Source organism: Salvelinus sp. IW2-2015, linkage group LG31, assembly GCF_002910315.2.
Source record: "Salvelinus sp. IW2-2015 linkage group LG31, ASM291031v2, whole genome shotgun sequence".
Lineage (NCBI taxonomy): Eukaryota > Metazoa > Chordata > Actinopteri > Salmoniformes > Salmonidae > Salvelinus > Salvelinus sp. IW2-2015.
This window is the reverse complement of record NC_036870.1, coordinates 8,707,481-8,727,738: the sequence shown is the minus strand read 5'-3', so window position 1 is coordinate 8,727,738 and position 20,258 is coordinate 8,707,481. Positions and strand designations below refer to the sequence as shown.

Genomic DNA, 20,258 nt, shown 5'->3' with positions numbered 1-20,258 from the left:
GGTAGCAGAGTGAACAGTGTATGGCTTGGGTGGATTCTTCGGCAATTTTTCGGTCCTCCCTCTGACATAGAGGTCCTGGATGTCAGGGAGCTCGGCKCCGGTGACACACCTCTGTGTCAAGGTTTTCAGAAGGCACTCCAGAGTATTTTTCAAAGTACATAATATACATAAAATGTGGAGCAGAAATGCTTCTCGGTAATGTGGAATTATGTCAGACATCACCTGTTCTATAGAATACATTTACTATGATTGGATMGATACTATCTACTTGGCTGTTTTACAGAGAAATGGTCAACAGATGCTGTCCTTCGGCAAGTCAGTTTGTATTCCTTTCGTTCTATTTCCTAACATCTTTCGATATAGCAATATTCAGATACGCAGGACGACTTCAAAGAGGACCACCTGGAACTCGACCATTGCTTCTTGTAGATGACGTCATGTTTGGAAGTAGCCCACCACTTTGTTTYGGCGACCAAAGGTATTGAATTTAYSTACTACCACTGATATTAACCATGTGCTAACTTACTAGATTCTGTAGGCTACTATCAACAAAACTAGACCAGACGATGTCGAATGGCCATGGTCGCCGGAGGAGACAAAGGCGCTGATCTCCGTATGGTCAGACAAACAGAATATTCTGAAAATGGAGCGTGAAAATGGAACGTGTAGAAACAAACATGTTTACAGGGAKATTTCGGAGCGGCTAAATGACCTTGGTGTCAAACGGACGTGGAAGCAGTGCCAAAATAAGATGAAGGCCTTGAAGTATAAATACAGACAAACACGCAGAGACCCAAGCAGTAGTGACCGATCAACCTTTCCATTATTTTCTGAACTGGACGAATTTCTCGCCGCCATGCCTGATATGACTGAGTCCAAYGAGACTGGCGAAGAGGAAGATGGTAAGCAAAGGTTAAATGTGTASTTTTCAGGGACACACCATCATCGCTAATTGTTTTCTTGAACTATGTATGGATATAAATTACAAAAAAATGGAGTAATATTATTTTATATTTCATCAATATTTTCAAGAGTTTTGTTGTCACCGGGTAACGTTAAGTGTCTGCATTATAGTGTGTGAGCGATGTCACAAMTTAGGCCAGTATTTGGGTGGGTATAATTTGTAAAACGTTCCAACAGGAATCTGTTCCAAAAACTTCTAAATTCCCAGGTTGCCKACAAACAACACATACAAAGTAGCTTGATCAATTCACCTAGCTAACTAGTTGCCGCMTAGGCATCAACTCACCACGTAGCTTATTCTTAATGTTTGTCCAGAGTGAGGACAGAAATGTTTAGGAATAAACGTGGCGAGTGAAAAACGTAATTCAATAGCCACTCACTTCCCGGTATCTTATTCTGCCAAAACGTTACAACTTTGTATTTACGAAGTTTTTGGAACGTTCCACAAATTATACCCACSCTTGTCACTAGGTTAGAATGGAAATTCGTCCTCAGCCTTTCCCAACACCCCAGACACACACGTTAAAGGTCCAATACAGCCGTTTTTTAAAATCTAAATATCAAGGTGCCTGGATTGGGACCTGCGCCGTTTCTTGTGTTAGGTAGTAGAGTCATCCACGACCCATGTTGTAGAGCATGAACCTGCAGTAGCGAGTTACTGCTTTGATGTTTGCGGTGAACAACAGGGTGMTGTCCAGGTTCTTTGCACTCTGGGTGGGGGACACTGTGGAGTTGTCAACCATGATGGAGAGMTCTTGAAGAGGGCAGGCCTTCCCCAGGAGGAAGAGCAGCTCCATCTTGTTGAGATTGAGGTGGGTGTCCCACATCCAAGCTGAGATATCTTCCAGGCAAGCAGAGATGTGTGTTGCCACCTGGGTGTTAGAATAAGGGGGGGGGGAAGAAAAAAACGTAGTGTCATCCGCATAGCAATGAAAGGAGAGACCYTGTGAAAATATGACTGAGCCAAGTGACTTGGTGTATAGAGAGAAGAGGAGAGGGCCTAGAACCAAGCCCTGGTCACCTGATAGGAGCGGCCTGCCATGTAGGATGCAATCAAAGAGCCTGAGACGCCAAGCCCTGGTGGTCCACAGTGTCAAAGTCAGCGGAAAAATCTAGGAGGATGAGAACAGGAGAGAGAGTCAGCTTTGGCAGTGCTGAGAGCCTCCGTAACACAGAGTCTCCGGTTGAGTGACTCGTCTTGACYTTTGACTGGTTCGGGTCAAGAAGATTGTTCTGAGAGAGAGATAGCGAGAGAGTTGGTCAGAGAAAGTATGCTCAAGTGTTTTGGAAAGAAAAGAAAGAAGGGATACCTGTCTGTAGTTTAAGTCAGAGGAGTCGAGTGTTGGTTTCGTGAGGAGCGGATGTCGTGTCAACCTTTTCAAAGGGATTGACCATGTCGTCCGCAGAAAGGGGGGGGGTTAAGAAAAGAGGAGAAGATGGAAAATAGTATCCAAGGGTTAGAGGCAGAAGCTTGACATTTTGTGATAGGAAGTGGCTTTGGCAATGGATACAGAGGAAGAGAAGCTAGAGAGGAGGGAGTGAAAGGATGACCGGTCCTCCGTAAGTTGAGTTTTCCTCCATTTTCGCTCAGCTGCCAACCGCCCTGTTCTGTAAGCTCGCAATGAGTCACTCAGCCAGTTTGCAGTGAGATTAGTAGGCAAAAGTATTGCCTGCCTTGTGAGTGGGAAGGGACTGGGAAAGGGTGAGGTCAAAAGAGGCAAGGATGGGAAAGAGAGCATTGAAATAAGTTAATTGAAGGCAGACGTCGGGAGGTTGAAGTCGCCGAGTACGAAGAGCAGTGAGCCATTGTCAAGAAATTAGTATATCAAGGTGACCTAAAATTCCATCCCACCAAAACAGGCTGAAATTTCAGGTGTTATTTTCAAACAGCTTTTACACTAAAGGGCATTATCATAATTGTCACAGTATTATTCCATCCTCATAGTGTGGAAATATACACTGAGGATACAAAACATTAAGAACACTTGCTCTTTCCATGACAGACTGACCAGGTGAAAGCTATGATCCCTAAATGATGTCACTTGTTTAATCCACTTTTTTGGGGTTTAAGCCTTGTGACAATGGAGACATGGATTGTGTATGTGGGCAAGACAAAAGATTGAAGTGCCTTTGAACGGGGTATGGTAGTAGGTGCCAGGCGCTTRGGTTTGTGTCAAGAACTGCAACGCTGCTGGGTTTTTCACACTCAACAGTTTCCCGTGTGTATCAAGAATGGTCCACCAATATTAGGAAGGTGTTCTTAATGTTTGGTATACTGATATATACTGAACAAAAATATAAATGCAACATGCAACAATTTCATGAGATTTACTGTGTTTTCCCCACAAATGTGCTTCATTACAGACAGAAATACTCCTCAGTTTCATCAGCTGTCCATGGTTACACATCGTCTGCGGTTGTGAGGCCGGTTGGAAGTACTGCCAAATTCTCTAAAATGAAGTTGGAGGTGGCATATGGTAGAGAAATGAACATTCAATTATCTGGCAACAGCTCTGGTGGACATRCCTGCAGTCAGCATGCCAATTGCACGTTCCCTCAAAACATCTGTGGCGTTGTGTGACACAACTGCACATTTTAGAGTGGCCTTATTGTCCCCAGCACAAGGTGCACCTGTGTAATGTTCATGCTGTTTAATCATCTTGATATGCCAAACCTATCAGGTGGATGGATTATCTTGGCAATGGAGGAATGCTCACTAACAGGGATGTAAACAAATTTGTGCACAAAATTGACGACAAGTAAGCTTTTTGTGAGGGATCTTTACTTTCAGCTCATGAAACATGAGACCAACACTTTACATGTTGCGTTTCATATTTTTGTTCYGTATATAAAACATAGGAAAATCAAGTTTTTGACTGCACTGGGCCTTGGCACAGGGAGGGATTGTGAGCAGCTGTGGGGGGGGCTAAGTGCCTTGCTCAAGAACACAACAGCAGGGCCCAGTTTTTCAAAACTGTAGTTTTAGAAATCGAATTGGATATTAAATGTTAGAATTGGGTATTTCAACACAGAAAAATGTGATGCTGATTCTCGGAATAGGGATTCATGTTTGTTTGGTAATCCAATCTGACCTTTTATTCAGGAATAAATGATGTTTTTGCATTTTTCAAAACCCAAAGGCTGTGATTAGGATTGTTTTGATGCCGTTAATCTTGATCCCGCTGGAAGGGTGGCCACAGCATGGATTTAGAAAGTTGAAAAGCACCACAAGCAAGATATTTTCAATTTACCTAAGGTTCATCTGAAAATCAAAGCTTCATTATGTTAAATTGACTGCAGTATAGGTACAGTATGTGGTCAATTGTTATATTGAGAAGTATCAAATAAAGGCATGTACTTACATGTAAGTGGAATGCAGGCTCTATTTAAACCCCAAAAATCTCAGTTACCTATATTCATGTAGGCTCAAGTCTGTTTCACTATGAAAGTGGAGAAGTAGTTAGGCTATATAACCTGTCCAGTAGAAGGTACATCTCTAGGCTACTGCCACCCACATTTAGCTAGCCAGCAACAAAACACCAGGATGTGTGAGATCTGCTCATCTGTAGGCTGCAATTTCAAAAAGTGTGACCTGGAACGTCAACAATGTGTTTCTTTCCTACCAGGTCGTCCTCTTCCTCTGTCGTCTCTGCGTCTTCTGGTTCCTCCACTGCGGCTGGTGTCCGCAGCTCTATGGCAAGTTGTTCAGGCAGAGACACAATGGACTACGGGTTGGTGGAGGAGTTGTGACCACTGTGTTGGAGATAACCCCCGATCTGATGAGTTACAGAGAGAAAGTCCAGCTCGTCATGGGGCTGCGAGCACAGGTGAGGAATTAAGAGGGGTGTGGTTGAGGTAGGAAATTGGTGACATTGTGTTGTCAAAATCCCCTACAGACTGAAATCGATGTTCGTTTCGTCTACGTAAGGGCCTGACAACTATACCTATTTGTATTACTAAGTGGAGGTATGCCATATAAGATTTACAATGGGTTTTGCAGGAGGCGGGGGCACTAGTCTCACATGGCCAATCATATTAGCTGCACACTCTGATCATACCGTCTGTTGTCAAGGTCTGGATGGCTAGGCGCAGGAGAAGGACTAGTCGGATAAATCATTTTATCAAATAACAACATTAATTGTTGCAAGACACTAAACAGAAGCTTTCTATGCTGTATTGTATTGACGTCTTAATTCGTTTTGATTTAGCTCGCACGCTAGGTGCCCATGCTAGCCAAACAGCTGTGGTCTTCTCTCAAGAAAATAAGCGCTTGTGGGCGTAGCCAATATGACGACGGAGGTGACGTGGCTTCTCTAATACAGGCTTCGGCTGTACTTTAGTAATACCACCGACTGTAACATTCCTATATCGTACTCCACTGCCAGATTGGTTGCGTCCAAATGTTTCAGTGTTACCTGTTTGTTGTTGACAGCTGGTTCTGGAGTTGTGTCGCTCTGATCATTCAGCCGACCCGGAGACCATCAGCCACACTGAGCAGGATGAGGACGCATCATCACTCATAAGAAAAGGAGGTGAGTGCCACTCTGGGATCAAGACTTGTACTCTACCGGCAGGTTAATTTACTAACTGTGTTATGTTATACTGCTGTAGATAGATACAGAGGTGGAGGCATCAGAGTCAAACTTCTTGGAACTTGTCCAAACTCTTCTAGATGACCACTTGAGAGGACCACTTCTTCCAGGTTGGTGTGAGAACAATTTCTGCTAAACTGACATTAAACAAGGAGGTGAACTGAACAGCAGTGTGTGTATGCACAATCTTGTCCTCATTCTGAATGGTGTGGCTGGTGAACAGTTAGGGCGACTAAATTACTTGGTTACCTTAGATAGTAAACTGTCATGGTAACATAAGATTCAGGGCTGTAAAGATGGAGAGGTCTGTCCATAATAAAGAGATGCTCTGCTTTTTTGACACCACACTCCAAAAGAAAGTCCTGCAGGCCTCTAGGTCTTAACGTGATTATGTCCAGTCGTGTGGTCAACTGCTGCAAAGAAGACCTAGTTAAGCTGCAGCTGTCCAGAACAGAACGGACGTCTTGGGTACGTCAGAGAGGCTGATATAAATACTATTTCATGCCAGTCTCTCTTGGCTAAGAGTTGAGGAGAGACTGACTGAATCACTTGTGTGAAAATTCACGTTAACATATTCAACAGCACTGACACGCACACAGTTACCCCACCAGACATCCACCAGGTGTCTTTTTCACACTCCCCAAATCTAGAACAAATCAGGAAAGCCGTTTATGCGTGGAACTCCCTTCCATCTCATTGCTTAAATGAAAGCAAACACTGGTTAAAAAAAACAGATAAAGCAACACCTCGCGCTCAACGCCTCTCCCTATTTGACCTAGATAGTTTGTGTTATATATTGATATGTAGGCTACATGTGCTGTTTTAGATGTATGTAGTTTGTCCTTGACTGTTCTGTCTATTAATGTTCTGTATTATGTCACGTTTCAACAGCTAATGAGGATCCTAATAAAATTCCAAAATAACAGAAATGATATTCCATTGAAATCCTCATCACTACTCAGTACTGCCGGATCTCAACTTGTATGCGTTAGCTAATATTGAGTTGACGTTGTTAGGTTCTGAAACAAACGGAGTTAAAAACTCAAAGGACAACTAGGAAAAAGCTCAAACCAAGTTTATTCACCCATGGGTACACAGCTGCAAAGACGGTATGATTACACAGCACATGTATTTATAACTTCAACTCTTTGCACGTCTAGACAGCCAGTGCATCTCCGTTGCTAGCAGGAACTTAACTGGGTGCTCTCACTGCCTGACGCTAGAACCTTCGTGGTGGTGTGAAGTGTATGTATGTGAGAGGACGTTAGTAGGAGAGTTGTGGTGGGCCCTCTGCCCCCCCCGAGGTTTCTTTCACTTCATCAGTTGATCTGACTCGAGACGCAATCGTCGCCCCTCCCTAGTTCTGCAGCTGGCTGCCTTATCAGAGACTTAACGATTTCCCTTTGCCTCCTCCTAGAAACAGTTCAAACAATAAGTTCTAGTATGGAGACATGAAGAAGTATATTTCAAGCTAGAATCCAACAATGTATAGCTACTAATGATGTCAATAGGATGCCTCACTCAATTAAGAATGCATTTCATCTGTTGTACACCACTCAGATGCACTTTAATGTGTCTTCTAGGATGTTTAATCCAGAGGAATTTGGCCCCATGTATGACACGGCACTGCAGACTCTGATGTGGGAGTTCCTCTCCAGGCTGGAGAAACTGCTCCCAACACCAACATTTCAACAGGTATGAGCAATTTGGGAAGAGCCAGCGGTGTCAACTTTGACTGATTTTTGAATTGATGTTGTCATATTGCTGAGTGTACCATACGTTCTTGTTGTTATTTGGTCAATTGAATTTGTTGCACATTTTAAAACCACCTCCCGTTCTCAGACTGCATCCTGGCTCAGACCTGCCCCCTCTATGCTGAAGGAGTGTGCACAGTCTGTGACTCAACCTCAGCCTTTGAAGACTCTCCTCCAGCACCACACATGCCATGGCCATTTGTTCGCTAATGGTAGACTTTTTTTCCAGCTCTGTTTTCATAACAGTAGAAAATAAATGTTTTGTAACATTTTAAATCATGTTTGTAACCACCTGCTCAGAGACGAACAAGCCTGTTACACTGGACGTGTAACGTTTGCAGAGCGTGAGATGTTCCTGGTGTTTGAAAGGAAACCTGGGCGTAAGCAGTGTGGCTCTGCATTAATTTACACTTAATATATTATTTTCAAGATATCGATTTGGTAAAGAGCTGAGGCATGGGGCTGGAAAGATTAAATCATTCATATTCCTAAACAGAMCTATGGATGCAAGGACTGACCATCTGTGATACCAAAATAGTTTTAACCATGTTTTGAGGCTATACAGTGTTTTTACAATTACGTTGTTTACAAACAATCTTATATTTGGGGTTCTGATGGGGTACGACAGTTGAACTAAGCTCATGAAGCATTTATAAGTTATATTCTTCAAGAATCAATGGGTGTATATAATGAATTTAAAGGTAAAAACAAAAAACATGTAGCAATCACAATAAGACATTTTATTGTTCTCTCTTTTCCACTATTTCAGCTCATTCATCTTGTGCCGATGATCGCATCCTCTCTTCACTGTCTCACAAGTTTCCACCCTCAGAGAGAGCCACATGRGCACCCAGAAAAGAAAGGGACACTTTGATAGAGCAAGATAATGCAGAGAAGGAGCTGGGGATGAGTTTGYACACGGTTAACAAGGCAGTGGAAATGACGGATAGAAGGAACGAAGAATGGGGAGAGAAGAACTATGAGGAGAGACTGCAACATCAGTTGGCTTATAATGTTTTACAGGTCGAGATTGTAGATGGAGAAGACGTGTCCTCGACGTCATTGACAACAGCCGACAATGTCGGACAGACCTGGACCCCAAAGGAAACGGAAGCGCTGATCTCTGTATGGTCAAAGAAACAGATTCTTCAGGAGATGGAACGAAGTTACAGAAAAAAACATGTGTACAGCGACATTTCAAAGCAGATAAAGGACCTTGGCGTCAAAAGGACTTGGAAGCAGTGTCAAACAAAGATAAAGGACATGAAGTTCAGCTACAGACAAACACTGAGGAACCCAAGCAGTAGTGGCCGAGTCAGCTGTCCGTTCTTTTCTGAACTGAACACATTTCTCGCCGCCACAGCTGATGCAACTGATATCCAGTTGCCCGAGTCGAAGGAAACCGTCAAGGTTTCAGATCCAGAAGTCATGTTCTCAGATCAGGGTGACGGGCCTTCTGTGGATGTCAAGTTAGAGAATCTACACGAGGAAATGGCTTCCAGAAAAGAGACACACAAGACGCTCACCGGAATGAAAACAGAAGCGAGGAAAGGGGATGAGGCTGTTCACAGCCCTCAAAGTGACAGCAGGGTGAAAATCGGAAGAATATCCCACCGTTGCGAACAGATGGTTGAAGACAAGTCAGATTTGGACCTTCAGCCCGTAGTGATGTTGACGCAACTTGATGAAACCCTTCTGATGACAGGTGAGTAAAACATTTGATGTATCACTTAAAACAATATATTAATTTATGGGTGTTTTACGTGTGTAGAAAATGAATTCCAAGTCTCAAGTTAGGGGTGAGTGACTACCCTCTGTATCCTCCTCTCAACACCAGGTGGTGATCCTCGTCCTGTTTCCCATACCACAGGGCAGTCTTCTAAAAGAAGCAAACGTGCCAAAATATGCTCCTTTTGTGGGAAGAGTTTTGTTGAAGCAAAAGATTTGACGACACACATGAGAACTCACACTGAGCAGAGCCCTCACCAGTGCACCCAGTGTGGGGAAGGCTTTGAACATCCGGACGACTTACAAAAACATTGGCAGAATGATTGTGAGGAGATGATGAAACAGGAGGTCAATGAACACCGGCATGGAAAGGACAGGATCTCTGGAGAGTCCAGTAATGCAAGTACTGATCCAAAAACATGCCATCTATGCCATGAGACTTTTGAATTTCAGTATGTGTTGAAAAATTGCCTTATTGTATTTCACAAAGGCAAAAGCCTTTATAAGTGTCCTCTGTGTATGAAGGGTTTTGGGTTCCTCAGTGATTTGAAGAAAGACCAGATTAACAAAAGAGGTTGTCCTACAAGTGAAGCCGTCAAAAAAAGGAAGGAGTTGGGGTCAAATGAAAATGTTGTCGGACTGAACTCGACCCCCAACAAGTGCCCTGACGTCTTCAAGTGCTCCTTTTGTGAAGAGATCTTTTCTCGGTGCATGGACCTGAAGAGCCACTACAGTCGTACTCATCAATTTACGGGACCGTTCCCCTGCCCTTCTTGTCAGACGACTTTTGTTTCGTTAACTGAGCTGCGCTTACATCAGAGAAATGAGTCCACTCCTTACCAATGCTCTATGTGCCAGCGATCATTCTTATCACTCGATAAGCTGACTGTTCATGAGAGAATTCATACAGGGGAGAAACCGTACCTCTGTGCTGAGTGTGGAAAAGGTTTCCGGGATGCAAAAACCCTGGAAGAACACTCTAAGATTCATATTGAGGGAGAACTCCACACCTGCTCCCATTGTGGGAAAAGTTTCAAGCGAAAAGAGCTATTGAAACAGCACATGTTAAATCACAAAGATGCCGCTTTCATCTGCCCAGACTGTGGGAAGAAGTTTTTTCGGTTGGTATGGTTAAGAAGGCATATGTTAATCCACACTGGCGAGAGACCGTTCCTCTGTGATCTCTGCGGGAAGGGTTTCAAATCTACAGTTGAATTGAGGTTGCACACCCGGACACACACTGGAGAACGGCCGTTCAAGTGTCCAGAATGTGGAAGAAGTTTTAAGCAGAAGTGTCATCTGCAGATACATCGGCGGACACACACAGGGGAGCGGCCGTATCCGTGCACCGTGTGCGATAAACGCTTTTATGTCAGCAAAGATAGAAAACGACATATGCTCATCCATACTGGAGAGAAGCCGTTCAAATGTCAAGTATGTGGCATGGCTTTCAACCGTAAAGGGCATTTGAGGGTACACCAACAAACCAAGAGGTGTTCCTATAGGCACACAAGTCCCCTGCATAGCACATCATTATAATAAGTGGTTTCCTGACTGACAGAACTGGACCTGATTCTTTAAGCCACATTTTAAGATGGGCGTCCCATCAAGTAATAATATGAAGCTAAGAAAACGTATTAGTTTACAAAGTGACAACAATATAAACCACGGAGTACTAGCCTATGTTAGTTTTTTGTTACAATGATGGATTTTGTAAAAAACTTCAAGGACGTGTTATGTATGTGACTGTTATTAAATTGTTTTTTTAAAGGCATGGGCACAGCGTCTGGTTATTTTAGTTGTTAGTTTGGTCATTCCTAGTCTGCGGTGCTTTTTGGACCTAACTTTTGGGGGGAAAGTATCTTTAGATTTTTTGTTGTTGTATTCTATCAGAAAAAGGACATGTTTGACTTTATGAAAAACATATTGGCCAAGCTCAGGCACTTAAATGTTTAGGTGCATTTTCCAACCGGTTAGGTGCATAATCCTAACAGGGTCAACATAACTGGGAATTTGAAGCCTAAATTAGCCATAGCTCTGTGAGTGAGCAAGATTGAGGTAGCATAATGGTGAACACTTGAACCGGATTTTAACTTCCCTGTCAAAACGTTTTAACATTTTGAGGAATTTGAGTGAGACATACAGAATAACAACATGGAAAAATAGATAAATGTTTATTTATTTAGCTTTGCACCATTGTTTTCCCACCAAAGAAAGTATGACACTTCCTGAATAGAGAGAAATAGTAAATATTGGTGTCTTTTTGTAGGCACTAACTCCTCCATGGTTCGTTGGATAAAGCCTATGGGGAAATGAATGGTGTCTTTTGTAGGGTTTTTGGATAAACGCTGAAAATAAGGTCTGTGGTAAACACAGGCTCTGGAGATCTGACCCGTTCTTGTTCTGAGATAATCTTCGTCAGCTAACTAGACTTTGAGGTTTGAAACATTTATGTAATAATAAACAAAACGTATATAAGATCTCCTAAGCCTGTGTTAACCGCCGACCTTATTATCGGCATTTAACCCAAAACCCTATTCTTTCCCCATTTTAATTTTCCCCATAGGAATGTCTGAACGAACTAGAGGTAACTCATTTCCGCTTTAAAGGACTACAAGCTGGCAAGCTCTGTGGTGGCATTGTAGGAAGGGGCTGTTTTAAAGGACCATTACAACAAAATAACAGGGTGGGAAGTGACATCAGGGACACACAGAAAACCTTAAATAAAATAATAAATACAATAACCGTGAAAAAAACTTTTGAAAAGAGAGAAATGAACTAGGACTATAAAATAATAAAGAAAGCGTTTAAATATTTGATGGGGTTCTATTTCTCATGGACGTTGATGGATAACACTCGAGTTCATGGCAAAAAAACACCTACATTCACTGAAAAAAAGTGTGCAAAATGCATAAAATTCCCTTTCAAAATCCACATTTTTGTGTTTTTAAGGTAAGACACTTGACCTTTAAATTTAAAGCTTTTTGGAATCAACATTTTACACTAAATAAGAAGTGATATTTCCCAGGAACAGAAAAAGCACCACATTGTAGGAATGACCCTGATGGTTTTGGCCGCATTTCAGGGCGCCTGTATTTCAGTCATATTGCACAGATTATCAGACTCGAGTCATATCGATTGGGTGCTTGAATTGTTCAACACCACCTCAACATCCATTTTTTGGGTGACTGAGATAAAATGATAATAAAGGATTATTGGGAGGAGGGGGAGTATGATTCAATGGTTTATGATCAAATTCAATGTTAAAGTCCATTTTCAGCTATTCAACACATTTTGCTATGAGTAGAGAAAATATTGTAGTTTAAAGCTACTTTCCTGGAATACTGCAAAATTTGCTATGTGGTGAAGAGAAACATATGCAATTTTAAAACTAATTTCCTGCAATTATACACATTTTGCCTTGACTTATGCCATGTTCATACAATATCTGGTTGAATAACAAAATCAAGAGGGGCCCCCAAAAGGCTAGAGGGGGGCCCCTGGAGGTGCTCTTCGTGCCCGGTCGGTAATTCATCCCCGATTACTACAAGGTTTAGATAGCTGGCGAGACTAATTTACCTAGGAATATATAACATTTTAACTGATGTGGGCTAACTGAGTGACTGTCAACTACTGATGCACTACCAATTTAGAAATTGCAACCTTGTGTATTCTACTACCAACAGTAAATTGAGACTGGATTCCTAAAAAATATATAATCATTTTCACGAGGCCCCTTGATAGAAAGTCCGCCACTGATAACTAAACCATAGGACAAATGGTAAGCCTTCTTGCYTAAACATTTTTATTCATAGGTCTATGATGGAACATGAAGGCACTCTTTCATTAAAGTTTCCAAGTACTTCATAAATATAAAATTGCCTAGTTAAATAATAAATAGACATGCTTCTCTGTAATGTCTGAAATATGGAATTACCTCACCACTTCTATAGAATACATGTATTATGATCAAATTGAACTCCGTGTGCAGACATTGATACCAGCATCTGGACTGTTTTACAGAGACATTTAAATCGAACTTGCTTCGGTAAGTTAGTACGTATTCCTTTCAATTTCTAACATCTTTGGCAATATTCAAACACGCAGCACGACTGCAAAGAAGACCCCCTGGAACTCGACCACGGTTCCTTGTAGATGACGTCAATACGTCACGTCTGGAAGTAGCCAGCCAAAGAGGGAGTAGTCCACTGTTCAGGCGACCGAAGCTTTTGAATTTAGCTAGGTACTACCACTAATATTAACCTTGTACTAARTTACTAGCTGCTGTAGGCTATTATCAACTAAACTATATCAACAATGTCATTGGCAGACGATGTCGGATGGACATGGTCCCCGGAGGAGACAAAGGCGCTGATCTCCGTATGGTCAAACGAACAGATTATTCTGAAGATGGAGCAAACGTACAGAAACAAACATGTTTACAGCGAAATTTCGGAGCGGCTAAAGGACCTTGGTGTCAAACGGACGTGGAAGCAGTGTCAAAACAAGATGAAGGCATTGAAGTGGAGATACAGAGAAACACTGAGGAACCCAAGCAGCAGCCGACCGTGTCCATTCTTTTCTGAACTGCACGAATTTCTCGCCGCCATGCCTGACATGCCTGAGTCTAAGGAAACTGACGATGAGGAAGATAATAGTAAGTACATTGAAATGAATAGTTTCAGTGTCACACTATTGATGTAAAAAAGACCTAATGTAATTGATCAAAAGACCAATTGGTGTAAGAAATTGGGTTGCCTGTGTAACCCAGTCACACCGACCATCATCTTCAAGAGTTTAAGGATACATTTAGATGGGCAGCCCAATTCAGATTTTTTCCCACTAATTGATATTGTGACCAATCACATCAGCTCTTCTCACAGTAGCGCTTTTACGGAACTGATCTGATTGGTTGAAAGACCAATTAGTGAAAAAAAGATCAGAATTGTGCTGCCTGTCTAAAGAATGTAACCAGGCTTAATTGCGACCACATATAGGTTCAAAAGAGAGAGCGCTGGCTGGAGGACAAGTTTAGTTGAAATGGAAATTCGTCCTCTGTCTTTCCCAATATCCCCTAGACACACACACATGTTGAGAGGCACAGTGTGCAGCACCCCTGGATGGAGAACAGTTGGGGGAGTTTAAGTGCCTTGCACAAGAAACTGGGCCCTGCTGTTATCCCCCCCCCAAAAATCGGATTTGGGCAAGGTGGGGAGGTTTAAAAAAAATAAATAAAATAAATAAATAAAATAAACTGTCTGAACCAAAGCTTCATTATGTTAAATTGACTGCAGTATAGGTTAGTTGTTATATTGAGGAGTGTCAAATAAATCCATGTAAGCAATTTTTATTTWTTTATTTTAGTTACCTTCTTTCATGTAGTTTACTCATTTCTGTTTCACTGACAGTGTAGAAGTAGTAACAAACTGTTCTATAGATGGCAAGCTTCTAGGCCACTGTATGGAGTGAGATAGCTGCCAAAAGGTTGAACATACACTACCGTTCAAAAGCTTTGGGGTCACTTAGAAATGCCCTTGTTTTTGAAAGATTTTTTATTTTTTTTGTCCATTTTTAAAATAACATCAAATTGATCAGAAATACAGTGTAGACATTGTTAATATTGACCTGTTGCACCCTCGACATCCACTGTGATTATTATTATTTGACCCTGCTGGTCACCTATGAACATTTGAACATCTTGGCCATGTTCTGTTAATCTCCGCCCGGCACAGCCAGAAGAGGACTGGCCACCCCTCATAGCCTGGTTCCTCTCTAGGTTTCTTCCTCGGTTCTGGCCTTTCTAGGGAGTTTTTCCTAGCCACCGTAGTTCTACACCTGCATTGCTTGCTGTTTAGGGTTTTAGGCTGGGTTTCTGTACAGCACTTTGAGATATCAGCTGATGTAAGAAGGGCTATATAAATACATTTGATTGAATATGATTGAAACAGCTGTTTTTTTTAAATGGAATATCTACATAGGCGTAGAGGCCCATCATCAGCAACCATCACTCCTGTGTTCCAATGGCACGTTGTGTTAGCTAATCCAAGTTTATCATTTTAAAAGGCTAATTGATCATTAGAAAACCCTTTTGCAATTATGTTAGCACAGCTGAAAACTGTTGTTCTTAATAAAAAAGCAATAAAACTGGCCTTTAGACTAATTGAGTATCTGGTGCATCAGCACTTCTGGGTTTGAAGAAAGAACTTTCTTCTGATACTCGTTAGTCTATTCTTGTTCTGAGAAATGAAGGCTATTCCATGCAAGAAATTGCCAAGAAACTGAAGATCGCATGCTCTGCACTTTATTTGGCTAGTAGGGAAATAGTCCTACATTAGGGTATAATGACTCTATGACTGCATGCCTCCAGAAGAGGTGCTTTTCCGAAGGCGCATGGTGCTGTGGTGCTGCATGGAGATCACAAGTTCTTTAACTGGGCAGCAGTGTGTCGATGGAGGGAATAGCCTATACGGTGACTACCTAAAGACCACTGCAACAGAGTTATTGTAAAGTGTGGGAATAAGCTTATGCCAGACTATGTTTAACCTCTCTCATGTTATTTTCAAAGTCCATATGTACATGACCCGATTGATATAAATCATGTCAAATTATTTTAGATTCATATTGACCCCTCCTACAGAATATGCTTTGGCAAAATTTTGTGATGAAATAAATATCAAAATATTCAAATATATTTTGAGTGTCAAAGACTCCAGTGGCCGTACATAATTCATAGATTCACCAAACATCTATTATGGTTCCATGTTTTCTTATTCCTGGTAGATACTACTGGTTATGAACCATTATTCCTGGTAGATACTACTGGTTATGAACCATTATTCCTGGTAGATACTACAGGTTATGATTCATTATTCCTGGTAGATACTACTGGTTATGAACCATTATTCCTGGTAGATACTACTGGTTATGAACCATTATTCCTGGTAGATACTACTGGTTATGTTTCATTATTCCTGGTAGATACTACTGGTTATGTATGTACATGACCCGATTGATATAAATCATGTCAATTATTTTAGATTCATATTGACCCCTCCTACAGAATATGCTTTGGCAAAATTTTGTGATGAAATAAATACAAAATATATCTCAAATATATTTTTGAAGTGTCAAGACTCCAGTGGCCGTACATAAATTCATAGATTCACAAACATCTATTATGGTTCCATGTTTTCTTATTCCTGGTAGATACTACTGGTTATGAACCATTATCTTCTTTGGTATCACAGGTTATGATCTATCATGGGTTATGAAACCATTATTCCTGGTGATACTACAGGTTATGATACTATATGCATTCTCGGTATGGAATTATAGCTGGTTTATGAACATTATTACCGTAAAGGTAGAAATTACTAACTGGTTATGTTCTAATTCACTGGTAAGATACTACTCTGGTTATGTTTTCATTATTCCTGGTAGATACTACTGTTGTTATTCATTATTCCTGGTAGATACTACATGGTTATGTTTCATTATTCGGTAGATACTACTGGTTATGACATTATTCCCTGGTAGATACCTACTGGTTATGATTAATTATTCCTGGTAGTACTACTGGTTATGATTCATTATTCCTGGTAGATACTACTGGTTATGATTCATTATTCCTGGTAGATACTACTGGTTATAGATTCATCTATTCCTCTGGTAGATACTACTGTTTATGATTCATTATTCTGGTAGATACTACTGGTTATGATTATTATCCTGGTAGATACTTAACAGGTTATGTTTCATTATTCCTGGTAGATACTACTGGTTATGATTCATTATTCCTGGTAGATACTAGAGTTATGATTCATTATTCCTGTAGATATACTACGGTTATGATTCATTATTCCTGGTAGATAGCTACGGTTATGATTATTATTCTGTAGTATACTCATGGTTTATATTCCATTATTCCTGGTAGATACTACTGGTTATGATTCATTATTCCTGGTAGATACTACTGGTTATGATTCATTTCCTGGATGAATACTACAGGTTATGATGTTCATATTATTCCTGGTAGATACTACGGTTATGATTTCATTATTCCTGGGTAGAGTATCTACTGGTTATGATTCATTATTCCGGTAGATACTACAGTTATTTTCATTATTCCTGGTAGATACTACTTGGTTATGTTTCATTATTCTCTGGTAGACTAACTTACTGGTATGACATTATTCCTGGTAGATACTACGGTATATGTTTCATTATTCCTGGTAGATATACTACTGGTTATGAACCATTATTCCTGGTAGATACTACATGGTAATATCGAGTAGTATACTGTAGATTCTATACTGTTATGTTCATTATTCCTGGTAGATACTACAGGTTATGTTTCATTATTCCTGGTAGATACTACAGGTTATGTTTCATTATTCCTGGTAGATACTACTGGTTATGTGTTATACATTATTCCTGGTAGATACTACTGGTTATGTTCATTATTCCTGGTAGATACTTAAGGTTTATAATTTATCCTGGTAGATACTACAGGTTATGATTCATTATTCCTGTAGGATATTACTGGTTATGACTTCATTATTACTCTGGAATATGATACTACTTGCCGGTTATGATTCATTATTCCTGGTGATAGTACTACAGGTTATGTTCATTATTCCTGGATATAAGACTACCTAAGACTGGTTATGTTTCATTATTCCTGGTAGTATACTCGTATGATTCTATTTATTCCTGGTAGATATACAGGTTTAGTATTCTTATTCCTGGTAGATACATACGTTATATGTTTCATTATTCCTGGTAGAATCTACTGGTTATGAACTATTATTCCTGGTAGATACTACTGGTTATAGTTTTATATTCCTTGGATAGATACTACTGGTTATACTAAGACCCATTATTCCTGGTAGATACTACTGGTTTTTTATTTATTCCTGTAGATACTACTGGTTATGATTCATTATTCCTGGTAGATACTACTGGTTATGATTCATTATTCCTGGTAGATACTACTGGTATATGTTATTATTTCCTGGTAGATACTACTGGTTTATTCTTATTATTCCTGGTAGATTCTGCTATTAGCCTGTAGTATGTTATCAGATTCATTATTCCTGGTAGATACTACTGGTTATGATTCATTATTCCTGGTAGATACTACTGGTTAGATTCAATTATTTCCTGGTAAATACTACAGGTTATCGGTATCTCATTATTCCTGGTAGATACTACTGAGTTTGATTCTTCTTTACATTCAGTATCAGTTACTGGTATGATTCATTATTCCTGGTGATATACTCAGGTTATAGTTCATATTCCTGGTAGATGTACTACTGGTTATGTTATTCATTATTCCTGGTAGCATACTACTGTTTGACCATTATTCCTGGTAGATACTACAGGTTATGTTCATTATTCCTGGTAGATACTACTGGTTATGAACCATTATTCCTGGTAGATACTACTGTTATGATTCATTATTCCTGATAGATACTACTGGTTATGATCATTATTCCTGGTAGATACTACTGGTTATATGATTCATTATTCCTGGTAGATACTACTGGTTTATGATCATTTATTCCTGGTAGATACTACAGGTTATGTTCATTATTCCTGGTAGATACTACTGGTTATGTTTCATTATTCCTGTAGATTCTACTGGTTATGTTTCATTATTCCTGGTAGATACTACTGGTTATGATTCATTATTCCTGGTAGATACTACAGGTTATGATTCATTATTCCTGGTAGATACTACTTTTAGTTTAGTTTATTATTCGACCATTTAAAAAAAACAGGCACACATAAAACTTAAAAGCCATACATGCACATTAATAAAATAATCGAGGATAAACACACAATGAAGTCTGGGACTTATTTCCATTGTGGTCCTCTTGAGACAAGATGGCTATACAAGTCAATCCACACAGTATGGCAGTGAAATAATAAAACAAAACATAAAAGAAGAACATCTATCATCATTCCAGTTCCATCATAGGGGTTATTCATTTGGGTACAGAAGACATCAAACATATTTTTACTTATTTGTAAAGCTGTCCAGAGAGGACGTTGTTTTTATAGGCAGAGGCAACTCATTCCATTCTGAGGCTCCAGTATACAAGAAAGTACCTTTCCCAGCATTACTCCTGAACCTGTATAAGCACACATCAGCAACACCTGATTGGTGCTGTGATTGTGTATCCTAACACGAGGAAAGTAATCACTTAAATATCTGGGCGCAGGACCATAAATACTCTTGTAAACCAAACCTAGTAATCTGGGACACCCTAGCCTCAACAGGCCACCAGTTTAGTTCCTGAAAGCAGCTCCTGCCTATGTGAGTACGTGGACTCACCTTCAAAACTACCCTGATACAACTTATTCTGGGCTATCTGGAGCTCCCCTTCATAAGTTTACATAAGCCCCCAACCATAACTACAGGTTATGTTTTCTTATTCCTGGTAGATACTACTGGTTATGATTCATTATTCCTGGTAGATACTACTGGTTATGATTCATTATTTGTAGGTAGAGTACTACTGTTGTATGATTATTATTCTGGTAGACTACTGTTATGATTCATTATTCTGGTAGATACTACGTGTTATGTTTAATATTCCTGGTAGATACTACTACGGTTATGATTCATTATTCCTGGTAGATACTACTGGTTATGATTCATTATTGCTGTAGATACTACTGGTTATGATTCATTATTCCTGGTAGATACTACTGGTTATGATTGCAGACAGAGCCCAGAGAATGGGGGGTGCAATACTGAATTAGTCATATTTTGATAAGGTGCATGCAGGGATGTCTACGTATTTTTATAAATAGCTGTATGTGCTGTTCTCGTGTGTTATGTTTGTTCGCGTAGCACCCCTCACAGGCCGTTTGGTGTACGTTTTTTGTTGTTGGTGAGACGAAACTGCCCAAACTCTGAAAGGTATTATTGTATATGTCAGAATTGCAACACAAGATTTGTTCAAGACTACAATGTTAGTCCGTAATCGTAACATGGTGTTTGTATGTTCACAGATAAAATTTCACGTTTACGTTTCACGCATGGCTTTTTTACGATCCTAACGATACATACGTTCAACCTTTTGGCAGGTATTTCGCTCCATACTACTGCCACCCACATTAGCCTACCCAGCAACAAAACCACATGACCTATAAAAGTCTGATAGTCCGCAATCGCAATAAAGGTGGCTTGGAACGTCAACAAAAGTGTTTC

At 40.3% G+C, this 20,258-nt stretch overlaps 2 protein-coding genes and 1 long non-coding RNA gene across 5 annotated transcripts in view; all 3 read left to right on the top strand.

The window, feature by feature from the left end:
* On the top strand, positions 1-5,447 carry LOC139023356 (uncharacterized). Its single transcript, XR_011474493.1, has 3 exons — positions 1-902; positions 4,590-4,790; positions 5,396-5,447. It is a non-coding gene; the product is annotated as an uncharacterized lncRNA (long non-coding RNA).
* A 1,427-nt stretch (positions 5,448-6,874) lies between these two features.
* On the top strand, positions 6,875-12,247 carry LOC111955479 (zinc finger protein 878-like). Of its 2 annotated transcripts, none has more exons than XM_070436346.1 (4): positions 6,875-7,250; positions 7,398-7,521; positions 8,079-9,014; positions 9,180-12,247. In XM_070436346.1, the coding sequence occupies exons 1-4, from the start codon at positions 7,068-7,070 to the stop codon at positions 10,574-10,576; spliced, it is 2,640 nt and encodes an 879-aa protein (XP_070292447.1). In that variant the 5' UTR covers positions 6,875-7,067; the 3' UTR covers positions 10,577-12,247. The 2 variants fall into 2 exon arrangements, with proteins under 2 accessions (XP_070292447.1, XP_023990482.2); XM_024134714.2 differs by having other exon boundaries at positions 9,147-12,247.
* A 905-nt stretch (positions 12,248-13,152) lies between these two features.
* Positions 13,153-20,258, top strand: part of LOC139023338 (uncharacterized) — an 18,283-nt gene continuing 11,177 nt past the window's right edge. Inside the window, exon 1 of one of the 2 annotated variants that reach the window (XM_070436308.1) lies at positions 13,153-13,694. In XM_070436308.1, the coding sequence (XP_070292409.1) occupies positions 13,355-13,694 (340 nt within the window). In that variant the 5' untranslated portion in view covers positions 13,153-13,354. The remainder of the gene's footprint in view (positions 13,695-20,258) is intronic. The other variant, XM_070436307.1, reaches the window with a different exon arrangement.